The 21,441-nt window shown below is 34.6% G+C and overlaps 1 protein-coding gene across 1 annotated transcript in view; it reads right to left on the bottom strand.

The window, feature by feature from the left end:
- Positions 1–21,441, bottom strand: part of LOC138333330 (mucin-17-like) — a 49,687-nt gene that overhangs the window by 8,191 nt on the left and 20,055 nt on the right. Inside the window, 4 exon segments of the mRNA XM_069281636.1 lie at positions 1,095–3,649; positions 4,205–4,359; positions 17,371–17,687; positions 17,690–20,548. Coding sequence (XP_069137737.1) covers positions 1,095–3,649; positions 4,205–4,359; positions 17,371–17,687; positions 17,690–20,548 — 5,886 coding nt within the window.

Below are 21,441 nucleotides of genomic sequence, written 5' to 3'. Positions count from 1 at the left end.
GTGTTTCTGAGTGTTGGTGTTCCTAAGTGTCAAATTTTCTACTCCCAAGAATCTGTATGTCTAAGAGTCAGAATTCCAAAGTGTATATATTTCCCACTATCATATGTCAATGTATAAATCTAGTTACATGTGTATTACAAATTTAGAAAACCAAAAAATACACATTTATCTCATCAAACATAATATCAAATAAGTTAACCTGTTATTTCAATGTTCCAATTATATACAATCAATAAATGATACATGTTATAGAGGGATGAGGTAATGATATATGATCACACTGGAAATGTATACAGTACATGTAGATATTGATTATATGGTAAGTACGGTGTATTAGTTAATTAATATATATATATATACAGAGTACAGTGACTTAATCTTCAACATTTCAGGTGTGATATAGTGTTAAGATATATGTATATATATTCAAATATTTTGATGTTTATCTCCATTTAGGCTGAAGTATTTTGTGTTATGCGCAGGCGCCAGTCAATTTTGCATTAGAGACTGTAGAGATGAGATTTATGAAGCATCACTCATTTACCCCGAGATTAGATTTATGAAGCATGTCAATTAGTGTTTATAATTACAACATTGTCTTTTGTCATTGGTATTGTCTGGGCAGTATTTTAACTAGTTCTACGTCAAATATGAAGATTTGAAATAAAATTCAGTTGAATGTAGGTTATTGTAATTACTAAATCAAATATATCATAAATTGTATTTACTTCAAAGAATGAAATTGGCAACTCATTAGTAGATTTTAAATGTGGAAATTTCTTTAAATTTTGGTGAGATCAAGTTTAAACACTTTAGCTATGAGGTATTTTACAGAAAAATTTCCCCATTTTCAGGTCCCTTTTAGCTGGTTTTAATAACAGTTTTTTGTGCAAAAAGGAAAATGTGTATTGATCACAAAATATACAAGGTATGACATTTGTGACATCACATAACCTTTCTTATGCCTTTTTAAAAATACTATCTATAGTATATAGGATATATTGATTGATGTGTTTGTTGATGAGTCTGTAGATGGATGATTTCAATGACGGTGGTGATGATAAGACAGATGAGATGATGGCTCTCATACATACCACAGCTTCCTGGTTCTGGCCGACGGTCAGTCTTACACCGATGGACATCATTGGGTCGTGTCGATATAGGATAATCACAACAATTTCGTCGTCCAGAGACAACCCTGTCTGGTCCATGACATTATTGGCACTATCCAGTAGGTTGGCAAGATTTTCAGAACTCATAATAGATTCGTCGATAGTTGTGTCGGAGCTAAAAGATCCCTTCAAATATGCTACATTTAATTCCTGTGGTCCTGTTATCAGGGACCATCGCCGTTTACTTCTCACATGTAAAGAGTCATTATCTGAAAAACTATCAGGGGTACCAACAGATTTGATAGCACTCCTCGCTGAATTACCAAACGATACATCTTTGAAACTGTCTGTAAGGTTTTCTTGAAACAGGGAGTTATCTCCCTTCCTTTGATTTTCAGCATTGTCATCACAAAAAGCCATATCAGCACTATCTAATGTATTATCCATATTGGAAAGGTTAGAGGATTCCTTATGTACATCATTTATCACAATATTTTCATCGTTATTCACATCTTTCTCCCGGCGTTCACCTGGACGATCTCGTAACCCAGGTGAATCCTGTTGGAAGAAAACAGAGTCATAACTAGTGTTACTGGAGTCTGTGGGCATGCGTCCTTGTGTTTGTGAGTCTACTGGTATGTCTTTACATGCTGAGGGAGATACACCACTTAACAACAAATCTTTTGATTCAGGCATGCAATCAGCACCATCAACGGTAGTGTTAGTATTTACATCACCGGGTAAATCTGCCAACAAAACATCGTCATTCACAACACCAACACTATCAGGAACCACATCCACAATGTCGTCTACTGAGCTCTCAGTCAACAGGTCTAGTGGGGGAATGCTGGAGGGGATGGGAGGAGGGAGGGAGGGAGGAAGGGAAGGAGGGAGGTCTTCACTAGAATCTTGCTGAAATTCTTTGTCCCTTAGCATTTCCTTTGCTATAGTTGTAGGCACAGCCGGGAGGCTCTGAGATGGCTCCTCATCCCCAACCTCATCTAGAAGGTCGTCTATCATGTCCTTGGCAATATTCAAGGCCACAGGCATGGTACTTTGGGGAGGAAGGGGAGGACACTCGTCTTCATTGTCAGCCTCTGAGTCAGCGCTCTCACAAACATGATCAGTTTGGTCAAAGCTATCATCCTGGGTGTTATTTGGCAAGCTGCTGTCAGTCAGTTTAGTAGCGTTGTCTTCATGCAAAACCTCAACCGAAGCACCAAGCATAGGCGTCTTACCTTCACCAGTCTCCACTGATTCTGGCACAGGTACCATCGTACATACTACTTCCTGTGAAGCTTGGTCAACCACTTCCTGTTTCTCTTGTTGATCAGTCTCAGGAAGACCGTCGGTGGCAGCATGCAACACATCGACAACATTTACTTCACTTTTATCATGCACCTTATCAACAACACTGACATCTGCATCCACAGACACGATTGGTGAGGATTCAACGATATTAGGTGCAGATTGTGGTGTTACAATATCAATGTCAGGTGCACTTGTGTCAGATTGTGAATCATCATTCTTACCTGGTCGAACAGAAGACTTTGTTAACATATTAAATTGACTAGGCTCCTTGTTTTTACGAGGACTAAGAGCAGAATTAACTTTTCTTGGTGAGATCTTTAAGGAAGCATCTTTTTCAGTTGGCGATGCTAACTTAGGAGAGATTGGTCCAGATGGAATTTGCCTTGGTGGGGAGGACTCGTAGGAAGATTTCGCTTTTGTAGAAGAGACATAGTCCACATGGCCACTTGGTATCAGTCTAGGTTCCTGATCACCATGACCAGACCTTGGAGGACTGGTCTTAGAGCCACCGATGGAAGAGAATATCACAGTATCTATAGGTCCAGAAGGGTCTGTATCCTTGTTAGCCTTCTCTGTTGGTGAGACATTTTTCTTAGATACCACAGAGTTACTTGGAGCGGTGTATGATGACCCTACTTCCGTGACACTAGACCTCTCATACGCCTTCACTTTCCCAGCGGCCGAGCCTACATAGCCACCCATAGAATGTCTGTTGGCAGCCACTGGCTCTGGTTTAGAGGGCTTGTCCATCCTTGGTTTTGGTGCAATAGGCGGTGGTGCTTTTCTTGTGGATGAATCAGAAGTTACCATGGCTTCAGTGGATGAGGATTTCCCGGCATCCTCTCTTGGAGTAGGCTTTGGCACTTCCTCCTGTGAGACAGATTTAGGTATATCTGCCCTAGGAACTGGTTTTGGCGGAACTTCTGTAGATTTTGCTACATCATCCCTAGGTAGAGGTTTGGGTACATCAGGTTTTGCCATGTCATGGCTGTTAGTAATTATAGTGATGTGAAGCTTGTTACTGACGGTTGGCACTACACTATCTGTCACCACAGTAACCAGGGTGGGTGTGGATATAGGCTGGGTAGGTTCAGAAGTGGTTACAATTGTCCTAGGGGTTACCTTAGGCCCAGAGGGTTTGACTGGGATCTGGGGGGAAACCTTTGATGCAATCAGCTTGGTTGATTTGGCTGTGTTGACTTCTGGCTGGTTGGCAGGTCTGGAATCTGAAATGTTGTGAATCAAGGTATGAAAACATTGTTTATATTATAGCTAAAACATTCACAATTGTTTGGAAAAAACATATACACTGTATAGAACTTCATGATGTAATGATCTTTAAAAAAACCAGTGTTTATAATAATGACCAAAAACATTATGCAATAATGAATTCTCATAATTTGTTTTATCTATAAAGATAGTACCAATGGAATAAATATTTTGAAGGGACCACTGCCATGCAAACACAATTGATTCTATCCTATCAACTCAAAATGTGGCATCTATATACTTGAAAGAGCTAACTATATGTGTAATTATCTGAATCAATAAGATTACATGGAAATAATCATTCCATTAGCCATAAATCACAATGAAATTTTAAAAAAATGCTCAAATGTGTATATTTGGTCACAAAGTGGCTTTTGTGAAAATCTACTAAATAGTCAGATACAAATGAAAATGATTCTATTAAAATATCTGTAATAATGGTACACTTGTAAACTCATCTCTATAAACTCAGTGATCAGTTCCATAAGTATCCTTTTCCATTTCTACATTACCTCCACTTGGATTGTTGTTTTCTCCACTAGGTGGAGTTGCTGAGGCGACAATTTTGGCGAGACCACGAGGCAGGAGACGTAAAATCTGTTGGACCTTGCTGTCATGGAGACCGGAGAGCTCTGTGTTGTTGATAGCCAGAATGTAATCCCCAGTCCTAAAATCATAAGAAATAATGTGTTATTTAATTCATTTCATGTGCAGGTTATTTATTCAAAATAATTTTTTATAGTATGCAAATTAAGGTAACAGGTACCGGTACATGTATATCTAACTATGAGGTATGAAAAACTTCATTTGATAATAAGACCCCTCCCTTTAAATCCTATCCTTTATTTTAAGGGTATGGGGCTGAAGTGTAATGTACTTTAGAACCATTTCTCATCAGGTAAAGTATGGTAATACATTAATACACATTTTCATCGGACACTAGTAAGATATTTCATACAAAAACATAATCATTGTGTTAAATTACTTTTTAAAATATCTATATAACTATTGTTTACTCTCCACATTAGTCTGCCATACAAAATATCTATATAACTATTGTTTACTCTCCACATCAGTCTGCCATACAAAATATCTATATAACTATTGTTTACTCTCCACATCAGTCTGTCATACAAAATATCTATATAACTATTGTTTACTCTAGATCTCCACATCAGTCTGTCATACAAAATATCTATATAACTATTGTTTACTCTCCACATCAGTCTGTCATACAAAATATCTATATAACTATTGTTTACTCTCCACATCAGTCTGTCATACAAAATATCTATATAACTATTGTTTACTCTCCACATCAGTCTGCCATACAAAATATCTATATAACTATTGTTTACTCTCCACATCAGTCTGTCATACAAAATATCTATATAACTATTGTTTACTCTCTACATCAGTCTGTCATACAAAATATCTATATAACTATTGTTTACTCTCTACATTAGTCTGTCATACAAAATATCTATATAACTATTGTTTACTCTCCACATCAGTCTGCCATACAAAATATCTATATAACTATTGTTTATACTCTCCACATCAGTCTGCCATACAAAATATCTATATAACTATTGTTTACTCTCTACATTAGTCTGCCATACAAAATATCTATATAACTATTGTTTACTCTCTACATCAGTCTGTCATACAAAATATCTATATAACTATTGTTTACTCTCCACATCAGTCTGCCATACAAAATATCTATATAACTATTGTTTACTCTCCGCATTAGTCTGTCATACAAAATATCTATATAACTATTGTTTACTCTCCACATCAGTCTGCCATACAAAATATCTATATAACTATTGTTTACTCTCCACATCAGTCTGCCATACAAATATCTATATAACTATTGTTTACACTATACATCAGTCTGCCATACAAAATATCTATATAACTATTGTTTACTCTCCACATTTGTCTGCCATACAAAATATCTATATAACTATTGTTTACTCTCCACATCAGTCTGCCATACAAAATATCTATATAAATATTGTTTACTCTCCACATCAGTCTGCCATACAAAATATCTATATAAATATTGTTTACTCTCCACATCTGTCTGTCATACAAAATATCTATATAACTATTGTTTACTCTCCACATCAGTCTGCCATACAAAATATCTATATAACTATTGTTTACTCTCCACATCAGTCTGCCATACAAAATATCTATATAACTATTGTTTACTCTCCACATCAGTCTGTCATACAAAATATCTATATAACTATTGTTTACTCTCCACATTAGTCTGCCATACAAAATATCTATATAACTATTGTTTACTCTCCACATCAGTCTGCCATACAAAATATCTATATAACTATTGTTTACTCTCCACATCAGTCTGTCATACAAAATATCTATATAACTATTGTTTACTCTCCGCATTAGTCTGTCATACAAAATATCTATATAACTATTGTTTACTCTATACATCAGTCTGCCATACAAAATATCTATTTAACTATTGTTTACTCTATACATCAGTCTGTCATACAAAATATCTATATAAACTATTGTTTACTCTCCACATCAGTCTGCCATACAAAATATCTATATAACTATTGTTTACTCTCCACATCAGTCTGCCATACAAAATATCTATATAACTATTGTTTACTCTCCACATCAGTCTGTCATACAAAATATCTATATAACTATTGTTTACTCTCCACATCAGTCTGCCATACAAAATATCTATTTAACTATTGTTTACTCTATACATCAGTCTGTCATACAAAATATCTATATAACTATTGTTTACTCTCCACATCAGTCTGCCATACAAAATATCTATATAACTATTGTTTACTCTCCACATCAGTCTGCCATACAAAATATCTATATAACTATTGTTTACTCTATACATCAGTCTGTCATACAAAATATCTATATAACTATTGTTTACTCTCCACATCAGTCTGCCATACAAAATATCTATATAACTATTGTTTACTCTCCACATCAGTCTGCCATACAAAATATCTATATAACTATTGTTTACTCTCTACATCAGTCTGTCATACAAAATATCTATATAACTATTGTTTACTACTCAGTCTGCACAAAATATCATATAACTATTGTTTACTCTCACATCAGTCTGCAACAAAATATCTATATAACTATTGTTTACTCTATACATCAGTCTGCCATACAAAATATCTATATAACTATTGTTTACTCTCACATCAGTCTGTCATACAAAATATCTATATAACTATTGTTTACTCTCCACATCAGTCTGTCATACAAAAATATCTATATAACTATTGTTTACTCTCCACATCAGTCTGTCATACAAAATATCTATATAACTAACTATTGTTTCATACTATCTATATACTATGTTACTCTACATCAGTCTGTCATACAAAATATCTATATAACTATTGTTTACTCTCACACATCAGTCTGCCATACAAAATATCTATATAACTATTGTTTACTCTCCACATCAGTCTGTCATACAAAATATTATATAACTATTGTTTACTCTCTACATCAGTCTGTCATACAAAATATCTATATAAATATTGTTTACTCTCCACATTAGTCTGTCATACAAAATATCTATGTAACTATTGTTTACTCTCCACATCAGTCTGTCATACAAAATATCTATATAACTATTGTTTACTCTCCACATCAGTCTGCCATACAAAATATCTATATAACTATTGTTTACTCTCCACATCAGTCTGCCATACAAAATATCTATATAACTATTGTTTACTCTCCACATCAGTCTGCCATACAAAATATCTATATAAATATTGTTTACTCTCTACATCAGTCTGTCATACAAAATATCTATATAAATATTGTTTACTCTCCACATTAGTCTGCCATACAAAATATCTATATAAATATTGTTTACTCTCCACATCTGTCTGTCATACAAAATATCTATATAACTATTGTTTACTCTCCACATCAGTCTTCCATACAAAATATCTATATAACTATTGTTTACTCTCCACATCAGTCTTCCATACAAAATATCTATATAACTATTGTTTACTCTCCACATCAGTCTGTCATACAAATATCTATATAACTATTGTTTACTCTCCACATCAGTCTGTCATACAAAATATCTATATAACTATTGTTTACTCTCTACATCAGTCTGTCATACAAAATATCTATATAACTATTGTTTACTCTCTACATCAGTCTGTCATACAAAATATCTATATAACTATTGTTTACTCTCCACATCAGTCTGCCATACAAAATATCTATATAACTATTGTTTACTCTCCACATCAGTCTGCCATACAAAATATCTATATAACTATTGTTTACTCTCCACATCTGTCTGTCATACAAAATATCTATATAACTATTGTTTACTCTCCACATCAGTCTGCCATACAAAATATCTATATAACTATTGTTTACTCTCCACATCAGTCTGTCATACAAAATATCTATATAACTATTGTTTACTCTATACATCAGTCTGTCATACAAAATATCTATATAACTATTGTTTACTCTCCACATCAGTCTGCCATACAAAATATCTATATAACTATTGTTTACTCTCCACATCAGTCTGTCATACAAAATATCTATATAACTATTGTTTACTCTCCACATCAGTCTGCCATACAAAATATCTATATAAATATTGTTTTCTCTCCACATTAGTCTGCCATACAAAAATATCTATATAACTATTGTTTACTCTCCACATTAGTCTGCCATACAAAATATCTATATAAATATTGTTTACTCTCCACATCTGTTTGTCATACAAAATATCTATATAACTATTGTTTACTCTCCACATCAGTCTGTCATACAAAATATCTATATAACTATTGTTTACTCTCTACATCAGTCTGTCATACAAAATATCTATATAACTATTGTTTACTCTCTACATCAGTCTGCCATACAAAATATCTATATAACTATTGTTTACTCTCCACATCAGTCTGCCATACAAAATATCTATATAAATATTGTTTTCTCTCCACATTAGTCTGCCATACAAAATATCTATATAACTATTGTTTACTCTCCACATTAGTCTGCCATACAAAATATCTATATAAATATTGTTTACTCTCCACATTAGTCTGTCATACAAAATATCTATGTAACTATTGTTTACTCTCCACATCAGTCTGTCATACAAAATATCTATATAACTATTGTTTACTCTCCACATCAGTCTGCCATACAAAATATCTATATAACTATTGTTTACTCTCCACATCAGTCTGCCATACAAAATATCTATATAACTATTGTTTACTCTCCACATCAGTCTGCCATACAAAATATCTATATAAATATTGTTTACTCTCTACATCAGTCTGTCATACAAAATATCTATATAAATATTGTTTTACTCTCCACATTAGTCTGCCATACAAAATATCTATATAAATATTGTTTACTCTCCACATCTGTCTGTCATACAAAAATATCTATATAACTATTGTTTACTCTCCACATCAGTCTGCCATACAAAATATCTATATAACTATTGTTTACTCTCCACATCAGTCTGCCATACAAAATATCTATATAACTATTGTTTACTCTCCACATCAGTCTGTCATACAAAATATCTATATAACTATTGTTTACTCTCCACATCAGTCTGTCATACAAAATATCTATATAACTATTGTTTACTCTCTACATCAGTCTGTCATACAAAATATCTATATAACTATTGTTTACTCTCCACATCAGTCTGTCATACAAATATTTATATAACTATTGTTTACTCTCCACATCAGTCTGCCATACAAAATATCTATATAACTATTGTTTACTCTCCACATTTGTCTGTCATACAAAATATCTATATAACTATTGTTTACTCTCCACATTTGTCTGTCATACAAAATATCTATATAACTATTGTTTACTCTCCACATCAGTCTGCCATACAAAATATCTATATAACTATTGTTTACTCTCTACATCAGTCTGTCATACAAAATATCTATATAACTATTGTTTACTCTATACATCAGTCTGTCATACAAAATATCTATATAACTATTGTTTACTCTCCACATCAGTCTGTCATACAAAATATCTATATAACTATTGTTTACTCTCCACATCAGTCTGTCATACAAAATATCTATATAACTATTGTTTACTCTCCACATCAGTCTGCCATACAAAATATCTATATAAATATTGTTTTCTCTCCACATTAGTCTGCCATACAAAATATCTATATAACTATTGTTTACTCTCCACATTAGTCTGCCATACAAAATATCTATATAAATATTGTTTACTCTCCACATCTTCATCGTTGTCATACAAAATATCTATATAAACTATTGTTTACTCTCCACATCAGTCTGCCATACAAAATATCTATATAACTATTGTTTACTCTCCACATCAGTCTGTCATACAAAATATCTATATAACTATTGTTTACTCTCCACATCAGTCTGTCTGCATACAAAATATCTATATAACTATTGTTTACTCTCCACATCAGTCTGCCATACAAAATATCTATATAACTATTGTTTACTCTCCACATCAGTCTCTATATAAATTGTTTACTCTCCATATAGTCAAAAAATATCTATATAACTATTGTTTACTCTCCACATCAGTCTGCCATACAAAATATCTATATAACTATTGTTTACTCTCCACATCAGTCTGTCATACAAAATATCTATATAACTATTGTTTACTCTCCACATCAGTCTGTCATACAAAATATCTATATAACTATTGTTTACTCTCCACATCAGTCTGCCATACAAAATATCTATATAACTATTGTTTACTCTCCACATCAGTCTGTCATACAAAATATCTATATAACTATTGTTTACTCTCCACATCAGTCTGCCATACAAAATATCTATATAACTATTGTTTACTCTCTACATCAGTCTGTCATACAAAATATCTATATAACTATTGTTTACTCTCCACATCAGTCTGCCATACAAAATATCTATATAACTATTGTTTACTCTCCACATCAGTCTGCCATACAAAATATCTATATAACTATTGTTTACTCTCCACATCAGTCTGCCATACAAAATATCTATATAACTATTGTTTACTCTCCACATCAGTCTGTCATACAAAATATCTATATAACTATTGTTTACTCTCCACATCAGTCTGCCATACAAAATATCTATATAACTATTGTTTACTCTCCACATCAGTCTGCCATACAAAATATCTATATAACTATTGTTTACTCTCCACATCAGTCTGCATACAAAATATCTATATAACTATTGTTTACTCTCCACATCAGTCTGCCATACAAAATATCTATATAACTATTGTTTACTCTCCACATCAGTCTGCATACAAAATATCTATATAACTATTGTTTACTCTCCACATCAGTCTGCCATACAAAATATCTATATAAAATATTGTTTACTCTCCACATCAGTCTGCCATACAAAATATCTATATAACTATTGTTTACTCTCCACATCAGTCTGCCATACAAAATATCTATATAACTATTGTTTACTCTCCACATCAGTCTGCCATACAAAATATCTATATAACTATTGTTTACTCTCCACATCAGTCTGCCATACAAAATATCTATATAACTATTGTTTACTCTCCACATCAGTCTGCCATACAAAATATCTATATAAACTATTGTTTACTCTCCACATCAGTCTGCCATACAAAATATCTATATAACTATTGTTTACTCTCACATCAGTCTGTCATACAAAATATCTATATAACTATTGTTTACTCTCCACATTAGTCTGTCATACAAAATATCTATATAACTATTGTTTACTCTCCACATCAGTCTGTCATACAAAATATCTATATAACTATTGTTTACTCTCCACATCAGTCTGCCATACAAAATATCTATATAACTATTGTTTACTCTCCACATCAGTCTGTCATACAAAATATCTATATAACTATTGTTTACTCTCCACATCAGTCTGCCATACAAAATATCTATATAACTATTGTTTACTCTCCACATCAGTCTGTCATACAAAATATCTATATAACTATTGTTTACTCTCCACATCAGTCTGCCATACAAAATATCTATATAACTATTGTTTACTCTCCACATCAGTCTGCCATACAAAATATCTATATAACTATTGTTTACTCTCCACATCAGTCTGTCCATACAAAATATCTATATAACTATTGTTTACTCTCCACATCAGTCTGCCATACAAAATATCTATATAACTATTGTTTACTCTCCACATCAGTCTGCCATACAAAATATCTATATAACTATTGTTTACTCTCCACATTAGTCTGTCATACAAAATATCTATATAACTATTGTTTACTCTCCACATCAGTCTGCCATACAAAATATCTATATAACTATTGTTTACTCTCCACATCAGTCTGCCATACAAAATATCTATATAACTATTGTTTACTCTCCACATCAGTCTGTCATACAAAATATCTATATAACTATTGTTTACTCTCCACATCAGTCTGTCATACAAAATATCTATATAACTATTGTTTACTCTCCACATCAGTCTGCCATACAAAATATCTATATAACTATTGTTTACTCTCCACATCAGTCTGCCATACAAAATATCTATATAACTATTGTTTACTCTCCACATCAGTCTGTCATACAAAATATCTATATAACTATTGTTTACTCTCCACATCAGTCTGTCATACAAAATATCTATATAACTATTGTTTACTCTCCACATCAGTCTGTCATACAAAATATCTATATAACTATTGTTTACTCTCCACATCAGTCTGTCATACAAAATATCTATATAACTATTGTTTACTCTCCACATCAGTCTGTCATACAAAATATCTATATAACTATTGTTTACTCTCCACATCAGTCTGTCATACAAAATATCTATATAACTATTGTTTACTCTCCACATCAGTCTGCCATACAAAATATCTATATAACTATTGTTTACTCTCCACATCAGTCTGCCATACAAAATATCTATATAACTATTGTTTACTCTCCACATCAGTCTGCCATACAAAATATCTATATAACTATTGTTTACTCTCCACATCAGTCTGTCATACAAAATATCTATATAACTATTGTTTACTCTCCACATCAGTCTGCCATACAAAATATCTATATAACTATTGTTTACTCTCCACATCAGTCTGTCATACAAAATATCTATATAACTATTGTTTACTCTCCACATCAGTCTGCCATACAAAATATCTATATAACTATTGTTTACTCTCCACATCAGTCTGCCATACAAAATATCTATATAACTATTGTTTACTCTCCACATCAGTCTGCCATACAAAATATCTATATAACTATTGTTTACTCTCCACATCAGTCTGTCATACAAAATATCTATATAACTATTGTTTACTCTCCACATCGTCTGTCATACAAAATATCTATATAACTATTGTTTACTCTCCACATCAGTCTGTCATACAAAATATCTATATAACTATTGTTTACTCTCCACATCAGTCTGTCATACAAAATATCTATATAACTATTGTTTACTCTCCACATCAGTCTGCCATACAAAATATCTATATAACTATTGTTTACTCTCCACATCAGTCTGCCATACAAAATATCTATATAACTATTGTTTACTCTCTACATCAGTCTGTCATACAAAATATCTATATAACTATTGTTTACTCTCCACATCAGTCTGTCATACAAAATATCTATATAACTATTGTTTACTCTCCACATCAGTCTGTCATACAAAATATCTATATAACTATTGTTTACTCTCCACATCAGTCTGCCATACAAAATATCTATATAACTATTGTTTACTCTCCACATCAGTCTGCCATACGTCACACACACTAGAATTATTGAATGAAAAGGAGTGGGACTAGGAAGGACTTATCACATCAGTAGATCTTACGCTAATGTTTACTCGATCATAAACCCCTCCAGTCACAACTTAATGTCTCTATTCTTTTCCCGTTGTTATGCTAATCCATATTCTAATGTCTCTCCTCAGGTTCCCTGACTTCTAACAGGTCCGTAAATTAAAATTTGAAGGTTAAAATGTAGCCAAGGTGATCCCTTATAAAACATAACGTAATGAAAAAGATAAAATGATAAATTCAAAGGTATAAAAGAACTCCTTATGTTAGGTCTTACCTACATTCATGGGCCTTATTTACACATACCCATGGATTAATAATTCATATTTATAGGCTTACATATATCTTCATATGGATTAATTAGTGACAGGGTATCTATGACATCAGGGCTTACATATCTATTAACATCTTATATATATTAATCTATAAATATCTATTTAAATAGCAACATTGTATAACGATAAACCTATAAAAATCTTTGCCCTTCATTCTGTATACCCGATATTTGTTTATAAACATTTCCACTAATTAGTTTATCGATTCTAACAAAGCCTTGGGTATCTCGAGAATGTCTCGTCTGATAACCCCGGTGTCATTATGGTGATTATCTCCCCTGATTATCGTGTTTTCTGCACGGGTCACTGCCTCGTTATATCGAGCTTTCATCTCTGCCGATAGACTGTGAAGATTTGTCACGCTTCATTGAGCATATTTAATGCAAACATAGCATATTTTCTCCAATAATTTCAGCCAAGCCCATTTTTAAAAACCAGTACGGAAAATGTTCTTTAGTTTTGATGGCTAAATTATATTATTATAAGTATTTAAAATAAAGGCATATACGGCTTGTAATTAAATTTATACAGGAGTTAAAAACTTTATGACCTGTAACAGTCAGGTTCAGTAAGTTAAAGGAAACAGATGGATCAAAGTAACAGTTCTGACCCAATAAGAGCCCTGGGGATAAAAAACAAGAACAACAAGGGAATAAATTTGAGGGAGAGTATTCTCCATCATTTATTGAAGTTTTTCTGTCTCCTCAAAACTTGAAGTAGCTGAGAGCTTATTCTTTTGATTTGAAATATAATCAATTTTACAGCACACTTGATGTCTTCAGATGTCATTATAAAGGACAAAATGGAGTGGGCTATGTATGGACATGGGCTTTTATAATGTTGAGTATAGGATGTCTAATAACACAACTAAAATCTTCCTATAGCTACATTGTCTAAACAATAATTAATATGGGTGGGTTTGTTTTCAGATAACCTTTAACCCCAGTTTTTGGATTTTGATGGTGAAAATAGCCAGAGTACCAAGAGAAAAAACATTGCAAGGACTATATTGTTGGCAAAAAGACACCATATACCACTCTGTCTGTTGAGGTGACTGATATTTCTTATACAAATTAATTTTTCTTCTGCTTGACATTTGACATTTTGCTCCAATTTCCAATTCCTCAATAGCAAACTGAGTGTGTAACTTTATTAGCCTTTATAAAACAGTATCCTGATTCTAACATGACTTTACAAAAACAGTTTTTTTTTGTTTTGTATTTTAACAGAAGATTTTATCAAATATAATTGCATAAGATATGATTTTCCTAACAACATAGCAGAAACAACCTTGAAAATCTCCTTTTAATAACATGGCCGTTATTGAGAGTCATCCTGACAAAAGACACTTCATTTTTTCTGAATACAACTCAACATTCACCTAATCATCACTCAAGCAAGATTGTGTCTCCTTAGCGTTTAAATGTACCAAGACCTAAGCATTCCTTCCCAGTATGTGACCTGTAAAGACACACCTTTTGTATCAGGCTGTTAAATATCTACGTTATTTTGAACAAGGCTTGTGTCAGCGAGTGAATGGAATACAAAAGCTTCTAATCTGCCCCTACATACTACATGTCAGTAATGTCACCCAACCCTACCACACTCCATTCTGTTTACTATTGCCCAGATCTGTCATGCTTTAAGACTTTCAATAAACAGGATGTCGTCCATTCTGATCATCCTTTCTATCATCAATAAACTTGTTGTCGATATTTGCTCTCACAGAATTATTAGGGACAGGAAAATAATGAAGTAAATAAAGACAAACTTTATAATTTAGATTTGCTCTACTAATATCTTGACAGTTGCCGAGTGTGTTATTGGGTAGCTATTCATCCTATACCCTCATCATAGGTGACAGCTGTTTATACTATTGTATTCAAACAACAATATACTATTAAACAAAACCTCATATTTTCTAATTATTGAATTTGTATAGAGTTACTGTATTTATTCTGAGATACGCCCAGGGTGGTACAAAAAACATGTCATTCCATGCAATTTTCACAAACTTATAATAAGTCATACTGAACTTATTGGCAGACATGAGTTCAACACTGGCTTATTGGCAGACATGAGTTAAACACTGGCTTATTGGCGGACATGAGTTAAAAACTGGCTTATTGGTGGACATGAGTTAAACACTGGCTTATTGGCGGACATGAGTTAAACACTGGCTTATTGGCAGACATGAGTTAAACACTTGCTTATTGGCAGACATGAGTTAAACACTGGCTTATTAGCGGACATGAGTTAAACACTGGCTTATTGGCAGACATAGGGTAAACACTGGCTTATTGGCGGACATGAGTTAAACACTGGCTTATTGGCAGACATGAGTTAAACACTGGCTTATTACAAAGCATTGGATTTATGATAAAGCAGGAACATATTGTAATATATCTGGCTTACTACAATGAATGGATCTTTCTACCAGACATGTGCTTACTGGTGGATCGCCAACTGTCAATTAAACCGCATGTGACTGCATTTTGTATGATACGATGTTTACTTCGACATGGAATAGTTACACATGCGTTTGCGAGCACGAGGCATGGCTTAAACACTGGCTTATTGGCAGACATAGGTTAAACACTAGCTTATTGGCAGACATGAGTTAAACACTGGCTTATTGGCAGACATGAGTTAAACACTGGCTTATTGGCGGACATGAGTTAAACACTGGCTTATTGGCGGACATAGGTTAAACACTGGCTTATTGGCGGACATGAGTTAAACACTGGCTTATTGGCAGACTTGAGTTAAACACTGGCTTAGTGGCGGACATGAGTTAAACACTGGCTTATTGGCAGACATGAGTTAAACACTGGCTTATTGGCGGACATGAGTTAAACATTGGCTTATTGGCAGACATGAGTTAAACACTGGCTTATTGGCAGACATGAGTTAAACACTGGCTTATTGGCGGACATGAGTTAATTAAACACTGGCATATTGGCGGACATGAGTTAAACACTGGCTTATTGGCAGACATGAGTTAAACACTGGCTTATTGGCAGACATGAGTTAAACACTGGCTTTTTACAAAGCATTGGACTTATGATAAAGCATGAACATATTGTAATATATCTGGCTTACTATAATGAATGTATCTTTCTACCAGACATGTGCTTATTGGTGGATCGCCAGCTGTCAATTAAACCGCATGTGACTGCATTTTGTATGATACGATGTTTACTTCGACATGGAATAGTTACACATGCGTTTGCAAGCACGAGGCATGGCTACATGTATATCACATCTGATGACCATTTACTTACAGGGTATGGGCTTATTGTACACATTCAAAGGCATATTGCAAGATATAAATGTGCTTTCTTTATGGCACATGCTTATTTAAGATTTAGGCTGCTTTACAAACATATGGAATTATAACCAGATAATTAGCAGTAAAAAATTGTACCAACCTGATGTTTTTGTCCTTAGCTATTGGACCTGTGGACTGAACCTCAGTGACCTGTGTATGACCTTCAGCTGTGACCTTGACCTTCATCCCCAGTCCTAGAATACCTTTCAGCACATTAACCTGAAATGGTTCTTCCTCCGACCTTGAAGACTTGGCATCTGTACTGGAGTTTGAAGAGAGGGCAGATCCATGCAATGTGGACAGTAGCGAGGGTTTAGTATTAATGGTGGTACTGTATTTCACAGGCTTTGGCTGAAAGCTTGTGTTAATCTTCAGTGGTTTGATAGTAGACAAAGGCTTCATCTGACCCGGTAGGCTTCATCTGTTGTTTTCTGGGTCCTAATTGTACTTAGAAGACTTGGTTTGGTCACAGCTACTGATGTTGTGTATTTTGTTGGCTGTTTTGGTGCAGATTTCTCTGGCTTGCTGGTAGCTTGGTCCTTATCCTCGCCTTCAGATACATAAGATGACACAGAGGAACGCGGAGAAGCTACAGGAGATTTAACAAGAGAGGTTTTAGTCGTTGATGCTTCTGAATCTTTGACAGGATCAACTGATAATGTAACACCTCTCGGAGAAACAGCCCTTGGTGATAGTGATGGTGATTTTCTCCCCGGGGATATGGCCCGTGGGGATGGAGATGGAGACCTCCTTCCTGGGGCTGCAGCCCTAGGGGATGGAGTTGGAGATGTCCTCCCTGGGGATACAGCCCTTGGTGAAAGAGATGGAGACTTCGACTCAGGGGATACAGCCCTAGGAGACAGTGACGGTGATTTAGTTCCGGGAGACGTAGCTCTTGGAGACAGTGACGGTGATTTAGTTCCTGGAGACATAGCTCTTGGCGACAGAGACGGTAATTTACTTCCTGGAGACGTAGCTCTTGGAGACAGTGATGGAGAGTTTCTGTCAGGAGACATATCTTCCCTGGAAACAGGAGACCTGGCTTGAGGTGATCTCTGGAGAGGAGACCGGGACTCCATGACGGGGGAGCGAGGTGAGACAGAAGGAGACGTCTCTGGTGATGTGGGTTCAGATACCTGCTTTCCACCTATATTAGTATCCATTAAAACAGTGTTTTCTAATGTCACAGAGTTTGTATGTGCCAGGGGCAGATTAGATTCACTGTCTATACATACATTGTCTTTAATATCATCAGATACACACACAACCGTTTTGTGTGTCGGCTGATTTGTTTCTGACAAACTTTTGTCAGGTATCTTATCATGCACTATGGTCAAGGAAATATCTTCGTTGTCATATTCGTCTGCAAATTCATCTATTCTTGGGGTGATGTGTTCTGTCATAGTAGAATCCTCCTCAGAACTTTGTCGTCCCTGGCTACTTTCTACAGAGATGCTAACAACGTTTTCACTTTGAACAGGTGAAATTCTCTGAGCATTATCTACAGGTGTGATTTGCTCGTTATATACAGGTGTGACAGACACTTGGTTGACAGGAGTAACAGTTACACTATTAGCCTCTGGTTTAGAAGGTTCACTTTTATCTGACTTTAAGTTAGATATGACATTGAGTAGTCCGCTATCTTGTTCTTTATTTGACGATTTTGCCCATTTATTTGCCATAAGAACCATTTGAACACCACTCCATGAATTTTCCCGTTTGGCTTTCTCAGGAACAATAAATGTCTCCTCAATATCATTTGTGCCTATTTTTTTTATCAAAACTTTTGAACTTTGCTCTTTTTTGACAAGAACTGGAGAAACCATTTCTTCCATGCTCTCTTCTGATTCACTAGATTTAGACTTTCGTGGCTGAGGTTTGGGCCTTGGCGGTATTTTCACTCGTGGAGGACTTGTATCAAGATGTGGCTTTGGCTTTTCATATAAAGACGCTTTCTTTTCCCGTTGAACTGACGCAGGCATGATGACATCTTCATCTACAGAAGATTCTGGAAGGTCAAACACCGAGGCTGGAATGTCACTGGATATACTATACTTGGCCCAATTGGGGACAGATATATCCCTTTTCACCTGAACTGGCACTATGTTATGATCATCGTCCGACTCTGTCACCACATTTTTACCTAACTTTGTATCATCAGTAGTTCCTCCATTATTAAAAGGTTGACTGTCTGATTCACAAGGAATATTTCGTGGTTTGCTTTGAGGACTGCTCTGTATATAAACATTAGAGTTAGATGACGATTCAAGATCACTTTGTTTGTGGGACACAAAAGAATCATCCTCAGATGTTAAATAGCTATCAAATACATCCATCACTTGCCTTTGTTCTCTCAGCGTGTCATAGCCATTCATTGATTTATCAGGAACATCTAACAAATCCCTATCACTATTTCTCTGTGGCTGTACTTGAGGGGGTTTATTTTCGATTCCGTTTTGTGCACTATAGTCCATTTCTTGTGGACTTTCCTGAATTTGTGTCAAGGGGTTTACTTTTTTCCTCTCAGGTGATCGATCTAAGCCACTGGAAACACCCACTGATTGTAAATCTCTTTTGACAGGTTCAATCCTGGGTGAAGCTGGGCCTGAGATTGACGGAGCGTAGTCACTGAGAATATCGTCAATATTTGTCGTCGGGACTTGTTCATCCCCTGTATCACCGGCTTCGCTCGTTAATCCGGCATCGTCGGAGAACTCAGCGGGAGGCGGCAGTGCCATACTCCAGGGATCTGAAGAATTTGATTCCATTTTAGCCTTAATAAGTTTTTGATGCTGGGATTTCAGGGAGTAGTCAGAATCCTGGTCTGACACATTAGATTCAGAAGGCTGCCTCTGCGGAGGATGTTTTGTCGGTGCACGATTTTGCAACTTTACGTTCTGAGCAAACACTTGATTTACACTATCTGGACTCCTCTCCTGACGATTCAAATGAAATCCACTCAACACCACATCATTATCACTTTCAGATTCAAGTCCAGAATTGGGGTAAATTTCTTGTTGGCTTGATGAAGAAACCTTCGATTCTTTTGATCCTAACCCATTGGCAACAATTACCGATATTTCCATAGGAGTGTCATTTTCAGCTTGACGGAGAACTTCAAGTTCAAGGTCACCGTGCTGAGCCTCAGTTTTAAGAATGCTCAAGCATTTTGCCTGTGCAAGATTTCTAAGACTGACACCATTGCAAGATACCAGTCGATCTCCAACTCGAAGCTTGGTGGACCTGGCCGCAGCTCCACTAGGAAGTAATCGCTTTACCTGAAAATATACAAAAAATGCTTCTTATAGTCCTTAGTGTCTTAAATGAAAAATCATTTTAGAACTGTCTCTAATAACCTTATTCAATCTGTATAAAATGCAGAGATTGTGACAGAGTCTTTTATCTTAATCAATCTTAACTTTTTACTTAGCCAATCATAAATGACGTAATAAAATGTTACAACATTTTTGATTGGCTATTAGTCTAAAAGTTTGAGATTGTTTTATGATCCTAGAGATACAAATAGGAGAAGTTATCATAACTTACCAGTGGATTTTGATTATTATATCATTTTGTTTGCTGAAGATATTCTGCTCACAACTAATGGTGCATCAACAATCAAAATAAAATATACCTGCTCACAAGAGCAGCTCAACAGAGTAGACAACGCTGTATCTAATATTAATATATGATCAATATAAATAACAAAAATATTACATGATATTTTATCCATAGAAATAGTAAACTGCTTGAATGTGTGGAATGTTTCCCCAATAAATCAAAGATTAAGTCAAATCCTATTATCCGTAGTCTCTCTATATATAAAGCTTCATGGTCTTTGATTGTCATTGAACAATCAAAAACCCCTTTCTGTAGCATTAACTCTCTGCTATCTACAGTAAACAAGTTTGTTTTAGGATGACATAGAAAACACAACAAATAACATTATTGTATATCTTAAAGTTCAAGTAAGTAAAATATCAATTAAATAGTTGGACCAAGTTCAAGATGAAAACTCTGACCTTACCTAAACCGTTCAGTAGACATATCTAATAATTCAAATTCAGTCTTTCTGTCTGAGACAGTCTATAAAGATCACCATTAAAAGTTTAAAGGAATTCACAGACGTTCTATCCTACTGTCCAAGTGTATTGATAATCTATGCAACTAA

The sequence above is a fragment of the Argopecten irradians genome, chromosome 10 (genome assembly GCF_041381155.1).
Source record: "Argopecten irradians isolate NY chromosome 10, Ai_NY, whole genome shotgun sequence".
Classification (NCBI taxonomy): Eukaryota; Metazoa; Mollusca; class Bivalvia; order Pectinida; family Pectinidae; genus Argopecten; species Argopecten irradians.
Note: the sequence above shows the minus strand (reverse complement) of the source record. Positions and strands in the feature narration are given on the sequence as shown.